The sequence below is a fragment of the Parasteatoda tepidariorum genome, chromosome 4 (genome assembly GCF_982258835.1).
Source record: "Parasteatoda tepidariorum strain Cologne lab strain chromosome 4, Ptep-v5.0, whole genome shotgun sequence".
Classification (NCBI taxonomy): Eukaryota; Metazoa; Arthropoda; class Arachnida; order Araneae; family Theridiidae; genus Parasteatoda; species Parasteatoda tepidariorum.
The window spans coordinates 27,838,424-27,857,532 of NC_141758.1; the positions used below are offsets into that span (position 1 = coordinate 27,838,424).

Below are 19,109 nucleotides of genomic sequence, written 5' to 3' on the forward strand. Positions count from 1 at the left end.
TACATGTAATTGAATTAAACATGTTTAAAAATGCATGATGATAACACGATTGGTTTAACTTATTGGTTAATTGGTTAACTCAAGTTACTTTACAGCAGTAGTCAGATCAGTAACTTTATCTGATTACTGCTGTGAAAATGCAAAAAATTTTCTTATGGCCCCTCAAAAAATCCTATATGTGAAAAGTGGTAAGACATTTGTGAGTAGAATAATCTGATCTTTACAGCTTTTTTTATTTATGATTTTTTTTAATGGATTATTAACTAGGAGCGACTTCCTAAAACGACTCCCAGAACGGCTGCCAGAATATTCTATTTCTATTTAGTATTCGACGAAATTTGCCCGTCAACAAATTATTTGTTATTCGGTTCATGGGATAATGAAAAATGATGTCTTCATCTTAACTGTAAATTTATTTATTTATTTTTATATTTGTTTAAAAAATGGTTCATTAATTATTATTTTTTAGTTAGTGGAATAAATAAGTATAAAATCGCTCACTCATTAATATAATAGTGAAAAAAGAATCCATAGCAAACATATTAGCAATAAAATTTTTTGGTTGCTAAAAGTTTTGTTACACTATTTGGGAAAGAAAATTTAATAATAATGATAAATATCGCGATTTTAATATAATAAGGTGAAAACTTTGAATATTCAGTAAAATTTACCTCTTTTGTGAATGAATGAAAGATCGTGTTTCTGCGTTACACCTGTTAACTGAATATTATTCTCTTCTAAATCGTTTGCAGGGAGTGGAGGTAAAGGTCTGTTGCTCATGAACTTTTTTATACTCCCAAGTCGATCTGTCCAGGAATATTCCTTTTTAGGAAGAGGTGGACTGTGCTAAAATGAAGAAAAGAACTGTTATATACATTTATTATAAACTTAGATTCGTTTTTCAACGTATTATTTAGCTGCTTTCGATAAAGTCCTTACTAGACAGCACAATAATTATTTATATGTTTCGAAATCTTGAGGGTAAAAGTTTCAAAATTAAAGTCTTAAAACTTTGAGGGGCTTTTTTTTAAAATTTTTTTACAGTATTTATTTATCTATCTAACCAAATATTGTTCTTTTTTCAGCAAACTAATCCGTGTATTAATTGTTTAAATTAACTATTTTAAAATAAGAAAGAAAAGCTGAGGAAAACGATTTTAGTGGATGAAGGCTTTCTACGACGCTAAAAAAATTACATTTGAGAAAGAAATATCTTTAGTTTGTTTAATAATGCAACATTAATTTATTTTGTCATACATATCTCAATAGTTGAAGTTACTCTGTCGGTCTTTTCGGTTTTGAGGAAGGTTCCAAACATGTTTAAGAACAAACAATCGACGAAAAACTTTGGAAAGTTGCTTTTTTTCTGGTATCGAATAAAAGCGCATAGAGGGCAAATGCTACGTGATTTGTACAGTTCAAAAGTTTCGCCTATTGTTGACATCAAAAACCCTGATTTACTGACGTTACGAGCCAAATTATTATTTTTATTTATGTATGAGGATCTTTTAGCTTTCACTTGGTTTTTGGTGGTTGCACGTTTTTCTCCCAAGGGGCAGAATGGTCGATTAATCACTGTTAAGTCATTACCTTCTACATCAGAAAGCCTCCACATGGCTTTTTATAACCAGTTGTGCACATGATTCGAAAATCTTTTTTTAAAAGTACTAACTAACTAACTAATCAAGTTTTTCAGAGTACCTATCCATGTATGGATATCTGCTCTTTCATCTAAATTGAAGAATATGTGGTGGAAGGGAAGGGAGGTACTGCGTTAACATTAAGTTATATCTCAGAATGAACAATAATTGATAAAATCAAGTCTGAGTCATACATAAAAATAAATCTCAAGTTGATACATAATAAAGGGAACAAATTGAAGATAAAGAAAGAATATTTACACTATTTACAAATTTAAAAGTAATCGAGGGAAATTTATCATATTTATTTGAGAATTGAATCTGTAGTGGTTGGCAAATAAATAAGACTAACCAATCATATTCATAAATTTAAAAAAATTTAGACATATATTTGCTACTACTATCTTATTTTTACTAAATTCTGTATTAAACGTTCTTCTCGTAAACTTGTTTACCGTCATAGTAGTCAGGTCAGACTACCTACAAAAATCCGTGTGGAGGCTTTCAGTTGTTTAGCTGATTTTGAAAGTCATCGAGTTAGTGTCATTCCCAGTGTCGTTAGTCTACGCGAGTTTCTATTTTCTGTCTTTATATCCTCTTCTTCAATAAATGTAAACATACAATTTCTCTCTTATGTCGTTATGGTCACTACTAATTTGTGCGTTCACTTTAATTTGAAGTGGTGAACCAGTATCAGCTCTAAGTTTCATAATTTATAACGAGTGTTGAAGTAATAAAGATCATTCATAACGTTTAAGCTTAAAGCTAACTTACTCAAATTCACTAAAATGTTGCTTATTGCTTTTATTCTCTTAGATCAATTACACTGGAGAATGCATTTTTTGTTGCGTTTAGACAAGGACTTGATTTTATCTGATTTGGTCACAAGGATTTAAATTTGAAATTAGTTTCGTTTTAAGAGCTACAGTTTCTTTAAAATGATATATTTAGTTTTTGTCTGAATGTACAAGTTTAAAAAGAACTTACAGGTTTACGAACAAACATAAGGTTAGTTTAAAAAGAACATTTAGGTTAGTTTAAAAAGAACATATAGGTTATGTATAGGTTACGTTATGTGAATATGCACTAGTCAGCTCCTTTGAAAATAACACTTAAGAGGAAAAAAAAAACATATGACTTCTTGATGTATCACATCATAAATTGAAATATGTTATTACCTTCTTCCTACCACTCTCTACGTTGCAGAGAAGCGGGGGCACTTTGTATTCACTCGAGAGAATTTTACAAAGTTGCACTTTTTAAAAACTGCAAGTTAGGGATAAATCATTAAGTTGCTCAGAAATCGTAGCTTGTAGAGAGAGACTCATTGCATTTTTGAAATGAGACGCGAAAATATTTAAGATCCATTCATAAATCTGGAAGAACAGAAAGCAAAACAAAAATGAATTGTTTTTCAGTGTTATAAGTTTGAATATAAGCGACGATGAATTTAGTGAATAACAAAGGAATGCATTTTTTTGATAACAACCTAATGTAATTTATAAAATCCATGAAATAATCTATTAAATAATATATTAGTTTTTAAATTGTCCTTAAAAATTGATGATGCTTTGCCTTCCTTTTTTAGCAAATTAATAAATGTTTAGGAGATGTTTGATAGAAACACTTACATCTGAAGATGGACTCGGGCGCCTGAAAGTGTCAAAAAATGACTTTCCTGGTTTCTTCTTCCTGGGTGGTGGCAATGGCATTTTCGAAGGGTCACCAGGAGAGGTAGCCAAATGGGCCACCTTCATAGGCAAAACAGGCCGTGCCTGTGAAGTGGGTGGCGTTGGATCCACAGCTTTTCTGAGATGGAATCGTCTTTTTGGATGTCTGTGGTACATGTCATCGCACGACAGACAAAATATTTGGCAGCCGCATTTGTCGCATCTGACAGCAGGTTGCGAACATCCACAAAGATCACAATGGCGGCCATCCCTCGGCTTATTTGCTAGAAAAATGTAAAAGTTATAATTATGTAGTACCTAAAAATAGTTGCTTCTTATGTTTATTTCAGGGAGATAAATATCGTTAAAATATCGAAAGTTAATACTAGTGTAAGTTAACACGTTAAGTGCCACGCTAATTTTACACGGTAAATATAACTACAAACTAAATTTGCATATATAGACAGATTTTTTTTTGTTTATAATAGGCTTAGCATTTCGCATCAGTGAAAATGTGATGAATTATATATACCGACGAATTGTTTAAAAATAGTGGTGGATAAAAATCAACTAAATTGAATTTATTAAACCAAGAATCACAATAATTAAGTAAATTTTATAGTTCTATATCATGTTATACGCTGTCAGTCAGCTGTTTTTCGCGGCCTATGTGAAAGGTCAGTGTCAGCAAGCGGTGGCAGACGCAGCCTAAATGGAAAGTCAGTGTCAGCCACCGATGGCTGACGCGGCGCTCTACGTGTTAACTTATTTTTGGAATAGAACGAAACTGTCTTTTTTGAAGAGGTTTTAAATTGGTTGAGGATATATTTTATATGCGGCTTAGTAAACGAATATGATTTAATAGACTTTTCTATTTTCAAATTGCACTAAATCTCAATTTTAATGAATTCATTGGTAATTATGCTTGTTTGGACCCAGACCGCTCAGGTGCGCCTTGGCACTAAGCAATGGCTTTTAACCTTAAACGTCAATATAGGGAATATCAAGCAACGACTCTTATCCAAAAAAAACAAAAACAAAAAAAAACATCTATGTGGGGAATACCGGGTATGTACTGGGAAATGGCTCGAAACACAAAAAAAAATGTCAGCATGAGGAATATCGGGCAATGTTGATAATGTGCATTTTTAACACATTTATTTAAGGACGTGGGTGTTACCGAAGTGTTGTCTACGTGGTATAACCGAAATAAAACCCGGAAATGTGTGTGTCACTGGGTTCCTGGGTTTTGACGTAACACTTATGTTCCCTGAGTTGAAGTTGTACCGAGGTATTTTCCGCACTTCCGTTTTTATAAGACGCTGACAATTTTTCTCATTTAACTTAAGGGTGAATGCTGTCGTCAACTCGAGGAAAAAAACCTTTTGCAAGTTCTGAATCGAAACTCAATTCAGAACTTGCAGACATTTCCCGGTACCAACCCGGTATTCCCTACATTGATGTTTTTCATAGGTTAAGAGTCATTGCTTATTACTCTACCTTTTAAATTGTGTACTATTAACGCTATATATACTTTTGATAGAACTTATCATAACGAAATGTTTCATAAATATTATAAATGTTAGAATTAAAATAATCACGAGTTATAATACTCACGTCGTACTTCTACTTTATGCATCATATTTTCATTCAGATATTATTCCTGAAAAAAAAGAAAGAAATAATAACAATTATGGAAGGCATTTTTTTAAAAATGTTCTCAAACCGGTACATTTATGATTGAAACTGAGTAAAAATAACATAAAATTGCGCAGTTACATTGAATGAAAAACTTTATCCTGACTATTATTATTTTCATTATTTATAATTAACACATGTAAATCTTAGACATAAATATGTATGCAATTGCATAATTACTAGAAAAAAAATGCATAAATAAAGAAAAAAATTTATGAAAGAAATGCCACTACATCATTTTAGTCAGCTGTATTACAAATTAAAAAAAAATTTCCGCATTTTCATCTACGAGTTTACTCCTGAAAGATGAAAATAATTCACAATGTATGAACATTTATTGTATGCTAAAATATGTCTACATGCATATGAATAACATCCATCTAAACTCTTTGAGCAGTACGCAAGATTTTCATGAACCCGTAAACCTATATATTTTAATTGTAAAAACTAATGATAACCGTGAAGTTTACGTCCATGTTGGCAATGAAAATAAAATATTAACTTTCTGACGTAGAATTTTTATTAAACACATTTTTCCTACATTATTTTGAATTAATTTAGGTCCAAACAAATAAAGCATATTTTAATTAGTATTTAAAAAAATCCTGGTTATGAAATACAGCATGGATCATCGATCTCTTTTTCTGTATTAAAGGTAAAGTCTTTCAAACAAGAATTTTTTTTAAATTTACAATTATCTTAGATCTAAGAAAAATAGTTTTTCATTTTTGAAATTTCTTTTAACGTCTAAAATCACTCATTGATAAACCTTTAAATAAGAATGAAAAAAAGTTTTTTTTGAAGTTATACTTCCTATGCGACTTCCAACAAGGTTGCGTTAAACGTTTAACGCTACATTTTTATTGGCCGGGAAATCACGTGGTAGAAATCCAGTTTTCCCTCATTCATTTCCATATTGTTTTGGTTCTCACTTGCATAAAAATAATAAAAGTCATAAAAGTATTGTTTTTCTATAAATATTTTTTTATTTTGTTTTGATACACATATAATATTATATAATGTTAATATACAATGTTAGACTAAATTAAGCCTTACCTATTGAAACGCAGTGCTATAAACGAAAGCAGAGAGCACGCCGCAGTTTACTATACTCAATACTCAATACACATATAATTTAATAGGATAGTATTTTTTATTTTCAAATTTAGTGGAAAACAATCCCACGGACAATGCAACGGATTTAAGGTTATGTCAATTAACGTCTCTTGTGAATATCAATTGATTGTTATCTCTTCTGAAATTACATTATGACGCATTCACATACATTAGTCGACAATACATCAGTCACATTCACATACATCAGTCGTTGAATAGAACTAGTGATCCTTCTACGACTGCTGATTCTTTTACAATTAACGTCACAGGTTGCGAAGTTTAACTTCTTCCGCGCGGACGGACTCCACGCACTATTTTTTTCAAACTACTTTTTTGGGATTTTAAATTTTAGTACAAATATAATTTCGATATTCTGTTTTTTTTAGTTAGACTGGGTTTTACAATTAAAAAATACACAGATTTATTTTTGCTTGTAATAAGAGCGTCATGAAAAAAAAAAAAAAGATAATGAAGCAAGGATACCACAGGCGACTAAAAATGTAAAAAGTAGTGATTGAATAAAATCAAAAATCTATTTAAAGACATTAAAATAAGCAACTTTTTCTGGCTTACTTCTTTTAGCTAACACGTTGAATACCCCGCTAATTTTACATAGCTTGCTTGTCTGACCAAACGGTAAATAACTACAAACTAAATTTGCAAATATTAGACAGATTTTGCTAGTTTTTTAAAAGGTTTAGCATAACATAACTAAAAAATTATAAATTATATAAACGTACGAACTGTTTAGAAATAGTGATGAATAAAAATCTACTAAATTAAATTTATTAAACCAAGAATCACAATTAATAAGCTACCACTTGAAAACATTTATTCGCTATCGGAACAAGTTGGCATCTCTGTGTATATAAATAAAACTATTTTTGCGTGTTCTACATCGCATTAATTTCTTCAAACCTATTTAGTAACAATAATAATACGAAAAAATTAAACATTTACTCGATTTATGTGTTTCGAATAATCCTGGCTTCGCCGGTGACCCCTGTGGTGCTATGAACAAACTAAGTGCGGGACACCGGTGACCGCAATGCCGTTCAACGAGTTGCCTATTGAAAGAGAATGCAATTTTTTAAATTTACTTTTGAGTAGTTTACAATATATGTCATGCTGAATAATTGATGTGAGTGAATAATTATATGTATTAAATAAATAAAAAATAAATGGAAGTTTTATCACTTCTTACATTTCTAGTCAGCTTTCCTGTAAAAGGGATACCGGTATCCCATCTGCGTTGAAGTGGTTTTAGGTTTTTACTTTTTTTTAAAATTTTTATAGTTAGAACTCAACTAAGTAACTAATACTTATCCGGAGAAGATTAAAAAAAATAAATAAGAACATTTAAATTTTTTCTTCATTTTTTAAAAGTAAATTTTTGTGACTATTATTACACAATTAACTTATACTGCAGGTGCAATCACAGTACATCTTTTACTTATCAATAAATAATAATTCAAGGTAATGAAACCAGCTTCCTCAAAAAACTAAAAAAACTGGTAATTAAATTTATATATGGCCATTTGAAAACTAACCGCTTTACCTTCCCAATTTAATATTATGAGAACAGAAAACATTTGCAGTGATTCTCTTACTGAAATAATTTCTTTAAAAACTTGTTAAAGTAAGCAGATGAGTTTTGAATGTTAATTAAGAAATTTTGCTGCTAGTTCTTTAGTTTTCTAAGGTTGACACCTTCATTTAATGTGTTAAATTTTAAAACATTCGCTGCGTAATTAATAACTTCAAAAATGCCAACTTGTTCGCACAGCAAATATATATTTTAAAGTGGTGGTAGTTTATCAACTGTGATTCTTGGTTTAATAAAATCAATTTAGTAGATTTTTATCCACCACTATTTCTAAACAATTCGTAGGCTTATATAATTCACCTTTTTTTGTGACTATGTCATGCCGTCATAGTCATATATTTGCAAAATTTACTTAGTAGTTATTTACCGTATTTTTATTTATTTTGGCTTGTTCGGAGCAGTTGGCAGCTCCGTAACTTAATTGATGTAGAAGCAGAATGCTGGATATTGGTGGGAGCTTGGTATTCGGCGCGAAGAGCCACCAACCGATTCATATTAACTATTTAATCACGTATATACAGGCCATGAAGTTTACTAATCTTTAACAGGTTTAGACGAATCAGTAATTAATATATTTTTTTTTAAGTAAAAAGAAAAAATTAGAAAAAAAGTTATAGCACATTTATGATTAAATTTAGTGGTAATTTTATTTAATTAGCTCTTAAGCGGGTTTAAAAATTCATAAAAGACATAATTTCAAAATGAAATATATAGTTCATAATTAAAATAGTTCGGTGAATCCGAATATTTTGCTTATCCTAGATAAATGCAAACATTAAAGTAACTAAGTTACCAGTCTTTATCTTTACGTCTCAGATATTTGTTACGATTGAAATACGTGTATCAAAAATATATTTAACGTCACTAGCGTAGGGGTGTAATGCCAAAAGTGTTAGGAATACATCAAAATTAAGATGAATTGTAATTTTCCTTACGTGTATCTGTATAAACGATGTTTATTTATTTATTTTTGTCGCGTTTTATATTCCCTTAAATAATGTATGCTCATATATTTTTCTCCGCACCTATTAATTAAGATAAATTCTTAATCTTCCTGACATTGCTTCTATTTTTTGAGATTACGATAAATTTGGCCTCGCATTCTAACCGTCCATTTGAAACTTCGCCAACTTAAGTTTAACATACAAAGTTTTCTTTGCTGGCGCTAATTTTAGATTTTGTTCCGAATGACGAGAACTCTGTTTTGTTTTCATTTCCGGTTTTTAGATCGTGGGTTGTCAACATTTTGTTGATCAAATTACGTTTTTTTGTTGCAGATTGTTCTAATAAAAATTTCCGCTTAGTTGCGAAATTTCGTAGTTTTTCCTAAAATTTATAATTACAGAACCTAAAAGGAAAATACTAAGTCAATGTTTGAAACAAAGCCAAACAGAAGACGTCGAATAATTATTCTAATTTTTTTCTGATTGAAGAAAATGACGAGTTGCTTGGCGAGGTTTCTCATTTCATACAGCCAATAAATTCGTAATGCATACCTGTCAACTCATCGAATAAAAACTTTATTATTAATAGTATATTTCAATGTGTATGTTTTAGTTTTTTAAGTTATCAAAAGAAAAATAAATCAATAGTTCAAGCGTACAAGCATAAAATTTAATTCTAATCAGAGCTAACCTATTAGCTTTTTTCAAAAATTTTCTTAAATGGTAGTTTCTTGCAAATTTAAAAATCAATAATATTGGGCCACAAGATTTTTTTTTGTTTCCCGTTGAATGAGATTTTTTAAATGATCGTAATTATTTACGCGTCGCTTATTTTAAACCTGCAATCGGTTTTTCTTTTCTTGACACAGGCAATTTTAGTAGTATCAATGATTTGATTGATGTGTCTAAACGAATATTTGAGTTGTCCTCATATCGCTTCACCAGCAAATCACATCATCAACACCACTTTGCAGACATGATCATTTCGCCGACTGCTCATTTCCATGACACGATCATTTTGTCAACAGCTAAGTTCGGCAACACGATCATTTCGTCAAAACAATCATTTCACAGACATGATTAGTTCGCCTATATTTCACTTTAATCACACTGTTGTTTCACCGACATGATCATTACGCCTGCATGACTATTTTGCCCTCACAATCAATTTAATTTCGATTTATATTGGGATCGTCCAGAAATTTCGTGCCAATTTCTAACAGGAAGAACTCCCAAAAAATCAGCCAAAAATATTCAAATAGTAGAAAAAAATTTATATAAAATTTCTTGTTTTTTGTAAAAAAGGGGTATTAAATTCTCTTGATCACCACAAAGATTTGGAAACTTATTGCATGCATAAAAGTCTGATATATGTAAATTACCTAAATAAAAGTAGTTGCGGAATTAGGAAAACTTCAAATTGTTTTGATAAGTAGTTTGCGACTACTTGAATAATTTTGGAAGACCATTAGAAGCTCCATCTATCGAAAATCACCATCATCGAGTCAACATATTTTGACAAAATTTCCTTAGCACGTTCACGCCGGGGTGACCCACCGGTGAGTCATGCTAGATTTTCTCATCTTGGCAGCAGATCGGAGTAAAAACTGGTAACAATAAATTTCATTTTTTAGTTTTTTTCCGGGAATAATAAAAATCTATAACTACCAATTGTTTTTAACGGTTGCCATTTTTATATTGAATTGCTTCTTTGCCGTGATAAATTTCCTTACAGTGAATTGTTATTGTTGAGAATAGATTAACTCCTCCCTGATATTATTTAATATTGAAATAGTTCTTCTACCAGTATTCTCACTTTTCCCGGCGTGAACGTGTTAATAACACAGGGAAGCACATTTTTGTTGCATCTATACAAATACTTGATCTAGCCTTATTGGGGATGGGGATTTCAAATATGTACTGTTGCTAAAGATTTTTTTAAAATGACTTTTTTAGTGTATTTTTTCTTGACATGTGCAGGTTTAAAGGCATATATAACTGTTGACTTACGTATATGTTGCGACAACTTCTACGGGAGTTACAACATATTATTAGGATTAAAACTGCCCAGAAATTCAAGCCCGTAAATGTCGTCGTATGCAGCTGGAGCACTTCCCTATTATGATCTGCTTAAAAGCCCACATAAAGACAGTTAATAATATTCACGATCATGAAATGTCCCTACTGCGGCTTATGACATTTCCGAGCATGGGTTTACATGCTGTTTTAATCCCGAGGACATGCTTTTACTCACCTTGCAAATTGTTCCAACATTTATGCAACCCTCTGTTATATATATATATATAATGTTTTTAACAGGGTTAAAAATTCGTACATTATGTTGTACATTTCGACTAAAAATATCATTAAAAAAACCGTAGCTTAGAGAGATAACTGATTGCAGATTTGAAATCAGTGATGCGAAAGTATCTAAGATCACCTGCAATAAGAAACAAAAATAAAAAAAAAAGAACTCCCACTGTTATTGTTTCCCCTTATTTTTAATGTTACACTTCTCCCCACTACATGCAAGTTATTTAAATGTTCATGCACCACAACACCACTTTATTCCTGTTTTCTTATGGTGAGTGTTTTTCACAGTTTACAAATTTCCCTAAAAATTTGCGAGTTTTTAATTGCTTACCACTTTCTAAAATCGTTTGCATAGAACGGAGCAGATGCACCGAAGTCCAAAAGTTTAGTATGATTTTAAACATTTTGTACACCAGCAGGGATGCCAACATGCTTCGCTTTGTAAGAAAATATTTTCTAGTGGTAACCAAATTTAAATTATTTTTAATTTAGTATTTTTTCTTTTAAATCATTTTTCCACCACTATATATCAAAAATTCAAAGCAGGCCTGCTAGCGTTCTACGCGTTTTGGAGAAAATTCATAGAGTGGTAGCTAAATTTATATTTTAATATATTAATCTTTCTCTTATAAATTTTTGCTTTAAAATTATTTTTCACTTCACGGTTTGTAAATATTCGATAGCTTGTAAAAAATCATTTAATTCCTAATATTTCGTGGTAAACCTGTGTCTCTTAACCTGTTAATGCCCAGTGTAATATTTATAGAACAGTTTCCTTTTTCAAAAACATACATTGTGGTAAGATAATTGTTTCAATTTTGTCTTTTATCTAGGAGAGTTAAAAGTTTCCCTTCCACCATAATTTATTAGTGTTTCTATCACTATATCTAGAACTATAATGTACAGGGACATTTCGAACTGAAATGGTAACAAATAGTTGATATTAACCATTTAGTTGAATAACATATTATACCACTTTTTTCATAAAATCACTTTTTGCACCACTTCAATATAAAAAGTCGAGATAAAACGGGTTAAAATGTTGGCGAATTCGCCTAAAATTCTGAAAGCTTTTAGTTTTTAAATGTCTACCACTCAAAGAAATATTAACACGTTCACGCCGGGGTGACCCACTGGTGGGTCACGCTCATCGGGCGGCGCACCGGAGTAAAAACAGGTAACAAATAAATTTCATTTTTTAGCTTTTTCCCGGGAATAATAAAAATCCATAACTACCAATTGTTTTTAACGGATGCAGTTTTTATATTGAACTGCTTCTTCGCCGTGATAAATTTCCTTACAGTGAATTGTTATTGTTGAGAATAGATTAACTCCTCCTGAATATTATCTAAAATTGATATAGTCCTTCTACCAGTATTTTCTCTTTTCCGTCCCGCTTTCAGGTGCAACACCCGGCGTGAACGTGTTATAATACACACCTGCCAACTTTTAATCCTTTCAAAGATGATTTTCCCCAGCGGTAGTAAAAGGGAATTTAAATTACAATTTTAGGCAGAAATATGCGCAGTATTCTGGAGTTGTCTACGCAAACTACTTCAACAGTATTACATATTTATGTAAACAATTAATTTTTTCGAAAATAGTGGTGGATCAAAAAGATCATAAATTAAGTTTATAAATGCAAGAATATATAGAAAGCATACATTTTACTACCACTTTAAATATAGAAATAAAATTTTACGCCAAATGCGTAAAAGTTGGCAGGTTTGAAATTTGAATTTGAAACTTTACTGCGGTAACGACGCTTTTGAAGTGTAGGCATTTCCATAATCTACAAATTTTTCTATTTTATTCACCATCAATTTATTAAAACCTTTGCAGAAAGCGAAGCAGGTGGCATCTCTCTACTAGTGCATTTAGTTTTGTAAATGTATAAATATATAAATAATTTAGTTAGTAGCTTCAAAATAAAGTTAAAACTAGATATTTAGCTCCTTGTCTGTAATCACTAAACATATACCAGAAGAAAAAATTTAATGTTTTGATAGAAGCTGCGAAAACTTTTGTTTCACGTGTAAGCAATTTTATTCTATAAAGTTCAGAAAACATACAAAAACTCTCTCTCTTTATAATTTATCAATTATGTTACTATTTCAAGCGCAAGTCTCTTTCAAAATAATTTTCTTACTTTACCAAAACATTTATAAGATGAACTTATTTATAGTTTGACCTTCAAGCAGAAAAAGTTAAGTACGTGGAGATAGCGTGAAAAATGTTTCATTAATAACTAAAGCGTTTCATTGAGAAGGTTTCTTAGAAATGGCGTGAGCAAATTTTAAAAGAACAAATTAAAATTTTACTAAAACATAAATCTTAAAACAGCGAATCCTTTGAAAATCTCATTCTGTCGGAAAAAAATTATACAAAATGTTTTGAAAGTGAAAAATTAAAAAACATTCTAAGTATGGTTTTCTGAAAATGATATAAATAAAGATGTATTTGAATTGTAATCTATTTTTATTTTTTTATTTTAAGAATATTTCTTTTTTTCGCAAACTGTTCGTAAATATAAGTGAATCGACTCACTTATAATAAATACAATAGTGCAAGCAAATTTAATACAAATACTACCTATTAAATTCTTGAAGAAAGATCAAAGATTAAAAAAAGAAGAAAATGTGATCGCCGAAAGTCTATCACAGGTTACCCATAGGCAAAATGTTTGTTGTCTAATTTTTTTATTCAGCCTCGATAAGTTTAGGCCTTGGCATCGTTTTTTTCTTTTTCTTGCTTCAACCTTTGGGATCGTGACAAACAGTTTGGAAACCCCTTTATTTGTAATATTCACCTAAATTAGTATTGAAAACGATCCAGTTTGAACTGAAGGTTAGAATTTCTGATTCTTAATTAAAACAATAAAACAAAAATATCGTTCAAATGATGACATTCTCTTTTATTCCCAACTCAAGAAGTATTTATGGGATCTCTCTGGTTTCATATCTGATATCTCAAAAATAAACTTACCAGCTTAATGCATAACAAAATTAAAAGTGAAAAAAAGAAGAAATCTAAAAAATTATCAAACAGCAGCGGTCGCCATAGTAACGCATGCAATGACGACGCATGCGCACTATTTACAATTAGTCTTGAGCACAGTTGAAAAGTGTGAAGGTGCGCGCGCCATCAAACCCAAAAGAACACCCATTGGAATACAAGAACAATCGCACCCCTTGCTTTATTTCCCCACGGTAACAACAATAATGCGTTTCAATTTATTAAACTCTAATGCTTACACTTTTATGCCAAATGTTATTATAATTAACATTTTTTTACATATTTTTAACACGAATTTCTACTCTCTATTTGTACATTTATATCTTTTAAATTAAAATATCATAAAATTCATGAAAATAATCCAAATCTTTGATGGTGAGAGTTGGCTCACCGAGAGAGGCTATATGCATTAAACATGCATATTTTATATTGTGCGTTCCAAATTAAATCTCAAATCCTGAGTATAAATGTTAAGAAAAGAAAAAAAAAATGTAACAGTAAAAAATATCTTGCCTTGGCTTAATAAAGTTGAATAAAACTGATTGGCAATCAAAAGTTCACATTATTTATACCAATTAAAAGTGTCATATGAATGTAAAGTCTGATTTAAATTTGTTGTTATTGTTTCTAAATAACATCTGCCAATATCCAGCAAGCCTGCTGGGGAAACCAGGAGAATTTAAGGCAGAGGGTGCGTTTCCTGTTTTTCAGTGGAGCCATTCAAGGCCAAGAATACGAATTCAGCAACACGCTCGTCTCAATACGTTTTTATGGCAGAACCAATCACCATACATCCATTTATTCATCCGCAGATCGTAATTTTGACCTCAATCAGAGAATGATCAATCCCCAATTCAGTACCCCCAGAGGTTCATCCAATTAAGTTCCCCCACTCAAAAATCATTCCTATATCCCTAAAAAAAAGGAAAGCGTAAAGAGATAGTTCAGATTTTATTTACTGTAGCTTTATAAACCTTTATATCAAAAAATATCTGAGTTATTAATTTAATATTATCTGAGTTATTAAAAAAACACTGAGTTATTAAAAAAACAAATAACTGAATTTAAACTGAGTTATTAAAAAAACAAATTGTTTTTTGTTGCTATAAATACATTTGAACAAAATAAAAAAATTTGCTATTAAAATTTCATTTCCACAATATAGAAACGATATTTTCTCAGTGTTGTTGTTTCAATATGTTTTTTTCCATCCACTTTGTGAAAGCTCACGAAACAATTCTATCTAAGCTATGCAATTTGTTTTCATACTGAAATATTGCTTTTTAATTTACTTTTAAATGGTTGCTGAAGCACTTGGAAAAGCAAAAAAATGATTTGCCATCTGAGGCGAACTCGATCAATGATCTCAGAAGAAAACATGCTGGAATCAGCTGCCAGAAATAAATAAATATGAAGAGGAGGATAATGTCGCCAAAGTTTTTGTTGGTGTAAGGGGGATTGACTTATATTGTATGTCTCTTTCGAAGATTTTCTTTCAAAAAACATGGCTGATGTGTCATTGAACGTCTAAAGCAATGGCTCTTTTATTTTTAGATCTCCTTCTACTTCTACTATATTTTCAAGTTTATTTAGAAACGTTAGATTTTGTGTACCATTTCAAGTGACTTTTAACAAGGATTGGAGATATATAAAAGCGATGGTGATAATTGTATCATAAAAAAATTAACACTATAACGTTTTCGAATGTTAGCATTATCACCGTCCAGTGATTGTTCACAGCAATTGTCGTAACAGCCTGTAAAACATTAAAAAGGGAATATACTTTACGTTTTTAAACTAGCAAAATATTTCTGCCTCAGTGTTTGTATAATTTATAGATGAGCACATTCTGCAATTTTAGACACAAAATTCCCTTCTACAAAGAATTTTTATTAAACACATGCTTTATATTTGCTCCATTATTTTGTATCAATTTATGTCAAAATGCGAGAAAAATATTATATTTAGCATTTTAATAACTTACAGTTATGAAATAAAGCATGAAACAGCGGTGTCTTAAAAAGGTAAAATCTTACAAACACGGCTCACTTCCAAAAAAATAATTATTAAATTTGCAGTTATTTAGATCTAAGAGAAACAGTTATTCTGAAATTTATTTAATTTACAAAATCAAATAGTGATAATTTTTTCTATATGTATGAAAAAAATTTCTAACAACTTTATTTGAATTTTATATTTTAGTATAAATTAATTTCGATTAATCTAACAGATTTTTTTAGTAACTATTAGACTGTTTTTTTAAAATTAAATAATACCAAAATAGGTTTTTGCTTGTAATTTAGGTGTAGAAAAAATATATAAAAGGGGGAGGGGTGTACCATTTGCGTCAAAGTGTCATGATAGAAATACCGTGATATAGAAAATGTTAAATTTCACTAAAAATAATACGTCGATTGAAGAGAATGGTGGATGAACAAGGTAAGTGACATTTTCAGAGTGGCTGTAATCAGGGTGAAAAGGAAAAACAGTGGTCCCCTAACTGTTTTATTATCAATTTATTAGGTTTTGTTTTATTTCATTTACCACTACCTAATTTGAATCATGCAAGAGCATACTCAAATCTGTTCTGGATTAGTTACATCAAAATGATTTTGCTACGCAAAAGAACTTTGTTACTTTAAACATATACGGATTGATGTGACCATTTCATGTAATTTTCCCTACTTAATAAATACCCCTGAAAATGTCACTTACCTGCTTCATCCATTTATTTTCTCAAATATCACAGTCATCGCACCATTCATATTGCGCTGCATAATTAAGGAAGAATAATGCAATTAATATCTTCTTTCAACCCAATGAATCACAAAATGTTAAAACCAGCCAAAAAGGGCTTAGAAATCCAATAATAATAATGATAATAATAATTAAAATAAAAATTTAGAAAATGTAAAATGTCTTTGATTTAATTCATAAGCTAGCTGACCCTACGGGTGGTTTTCACATTGTCCAACCCCCCATCCTGTAGCGTCCATTATGTAAAAATGAGGCAACTACAAACGATTTGTAGTTTACAAATTTTGCTGTGCATAAAATTCTATTTATCGAATCAAGGCTGCTTACTTGTGATTCTTTGTTTTGTGAAATTAATCTAAAATTATTTAACACATTCATTCACAATTAATTCACAATTATTTAATAAAATTCCATTACATCTAAATTATTTAAAAGTTCATAAAAAATGCCACTTCCACACATCGTTGTCGTTGCAAAGTTTTTAAAATGCTAGCAAAATTACGAAATTAAAATGTTTTGTAAAATTATTCTAAAGTTAGCATTTATTAACATTCCACTACGTCTAAATAATTTAAAAGTTCATAAAAAATGTCGCTTCATGTCATCATTGTGGTTGCAAGGTTTTTAAAATGCTAGCAAATATTACTAAAAAAATCTGAAAACTCAATTTTTTAACTGGGATGATGCTGCTTCACTTTCTGGAAAAGTTTTAATAAACTGGTAGCGAATTAAATTGCAAACTTGTAGAATAAGGGTTGCTACACCTACACTTTAAAAGTGTCAACACGAGATAACTCCATAATTATACTAGTCTCTGGAACAGGACAGCTAAGCGCCTCCTATCCCATCCGTCATGATTTGAAGTAATATTTTGGTTTAAAGTGTGAGGTCCAGGACTGAAAGCCTATATATATACCAAGACGGAAAAGTGCAAAAACTGGTATGAAACACATTTCATTCTGGCATTTTTTCGAGAAAAATTAAATGTATGTATCTACCGAGATTTTTTTTCTTTCTGGATTTTCCGGAAGATTTTATTTTCATATTTAAAGTGGTAGCAATACTCATGTTACTCCAATTAACTATTTGAATTATAATTATAATTATAAATGAGTTTGACCACTACTACATATAAATAATTACAATAAATATATATAAGCATAATAATTCCTGCACCAGCGAATTTCTACAGAATCAAAATATAAATATATTTTTGTGTCAAATTGTTAAACGGTTATTGTTTTACAACCACTCTGAAAATCCATTTTCGGAAAGAGTGAAAGTTGGCAGGTATGTTCTTACCCCCCCTCCTAAGGTAAAGTACCCCTCGGGGTCTGATTAGGGGTAAGCTAATCCGGCACACTTACTTACACATCCCTTTAACCAACGCCTCCTATAACTGAAAGCCTCCACGTGGTTTTTTGTAGGTAGTCCGATCAGACCACTATGAAGGTAAACCAATTAGTGAAAGAACCATTTAATACTATGCGGTCCGCATATATTTAGTGATAAGTTTACCATGTAACCGGTTCCGTGTAACTTGGTCCGCTTTGTAAAATAGTATTTCTAGTGGTAGTGAAATTTAAGTTACTTTTAGTTTAGTATTTTTCATTATAAGTAATTTTTTCACCACTAAATATAAAAAATTATAAGTATGATATAAAATGCAATGGTAAACTGGTTACTGTATTAAAAAGTAGGCGTAACTATCTTTCTTTAACGAATTTTACAATATAATTTGCTACCATTTTATTAAAACTTTTCCAGAAAGCGGAGCAGTTGGCATCCCTGTACTCTATTCTCCCTTGACAAAATGTCACATGAATATCAGGTTGCAAAGCGCGACATCTATGTGTTGTCACCGGCCACTAACGTTTGGCTTGGACATGACACCAACGTGTTGTCACCGGCTGTTAGTGTATGGCTTGCGTATGCATACCCTCCAACTGCTACGGAATTTCCGTAGTTTCAGAAATCTTCTTTTCAGACGGTAGCAAAATTAATGTCTTAATATTTAAAAAAAATTAATTTCAGCGTAACTTGTCCACTATTACTTATAAAAGTGCAGGCCATATGGCTAGATTCTTAAGTTCTGATAAAAGTTTTATGAGAGATCCATTTGCTTTAAAAATTTCTACTTTGGTTCGCTACCACTAGAAAGAATTATTTTCAAAATCCTCATAAGTTGGAGGGTATGGCGTATGGCACCAACGTGTTGTCACCGGCAGCTAACGTTTGGTTGTCACGTGACAACACGTTGGTGTCACCGGACATGAAAGTGTTAATATGAAATCAATTAAAAATTAGAAAGTGGTTGCAAATATATATCTAAAATTTATTTTTAATTTAT

General features: G+C 30.8%; 1 protein-coding gene across 1 annotated transcript in view; it reads right to left on the reverse strand.

Annotated features, from left to right (window-relative positions):
* LOC107437665 (uncharacterized) overlaps positions 1–19,109 on the reverse strand; it is an 82,175-nt gene that overhangs the window by 51,373 nt on the left and 11,693 nt on the right. The window contains exons 2-4 of the mRNA XM_087160840.1: positions 4,928–4,973; positions 3,272–3,594; positions 672–846 (exon numbers count right to left, since the gene is read on the reverse strand). Of these exons, the coding sequence (XP_087016966.1) occupies positions 672–846; positions 3,272–3,594; positions 4,928–4,952 (523 nt within the window). The 5' untranslated portion in view covers positions 4,953–4,973. The remainder of the gene's footprint in view (positions 1–671; positions 847–3,271; positions 3,595–4,927; positions 4,974–19,109) is intronic.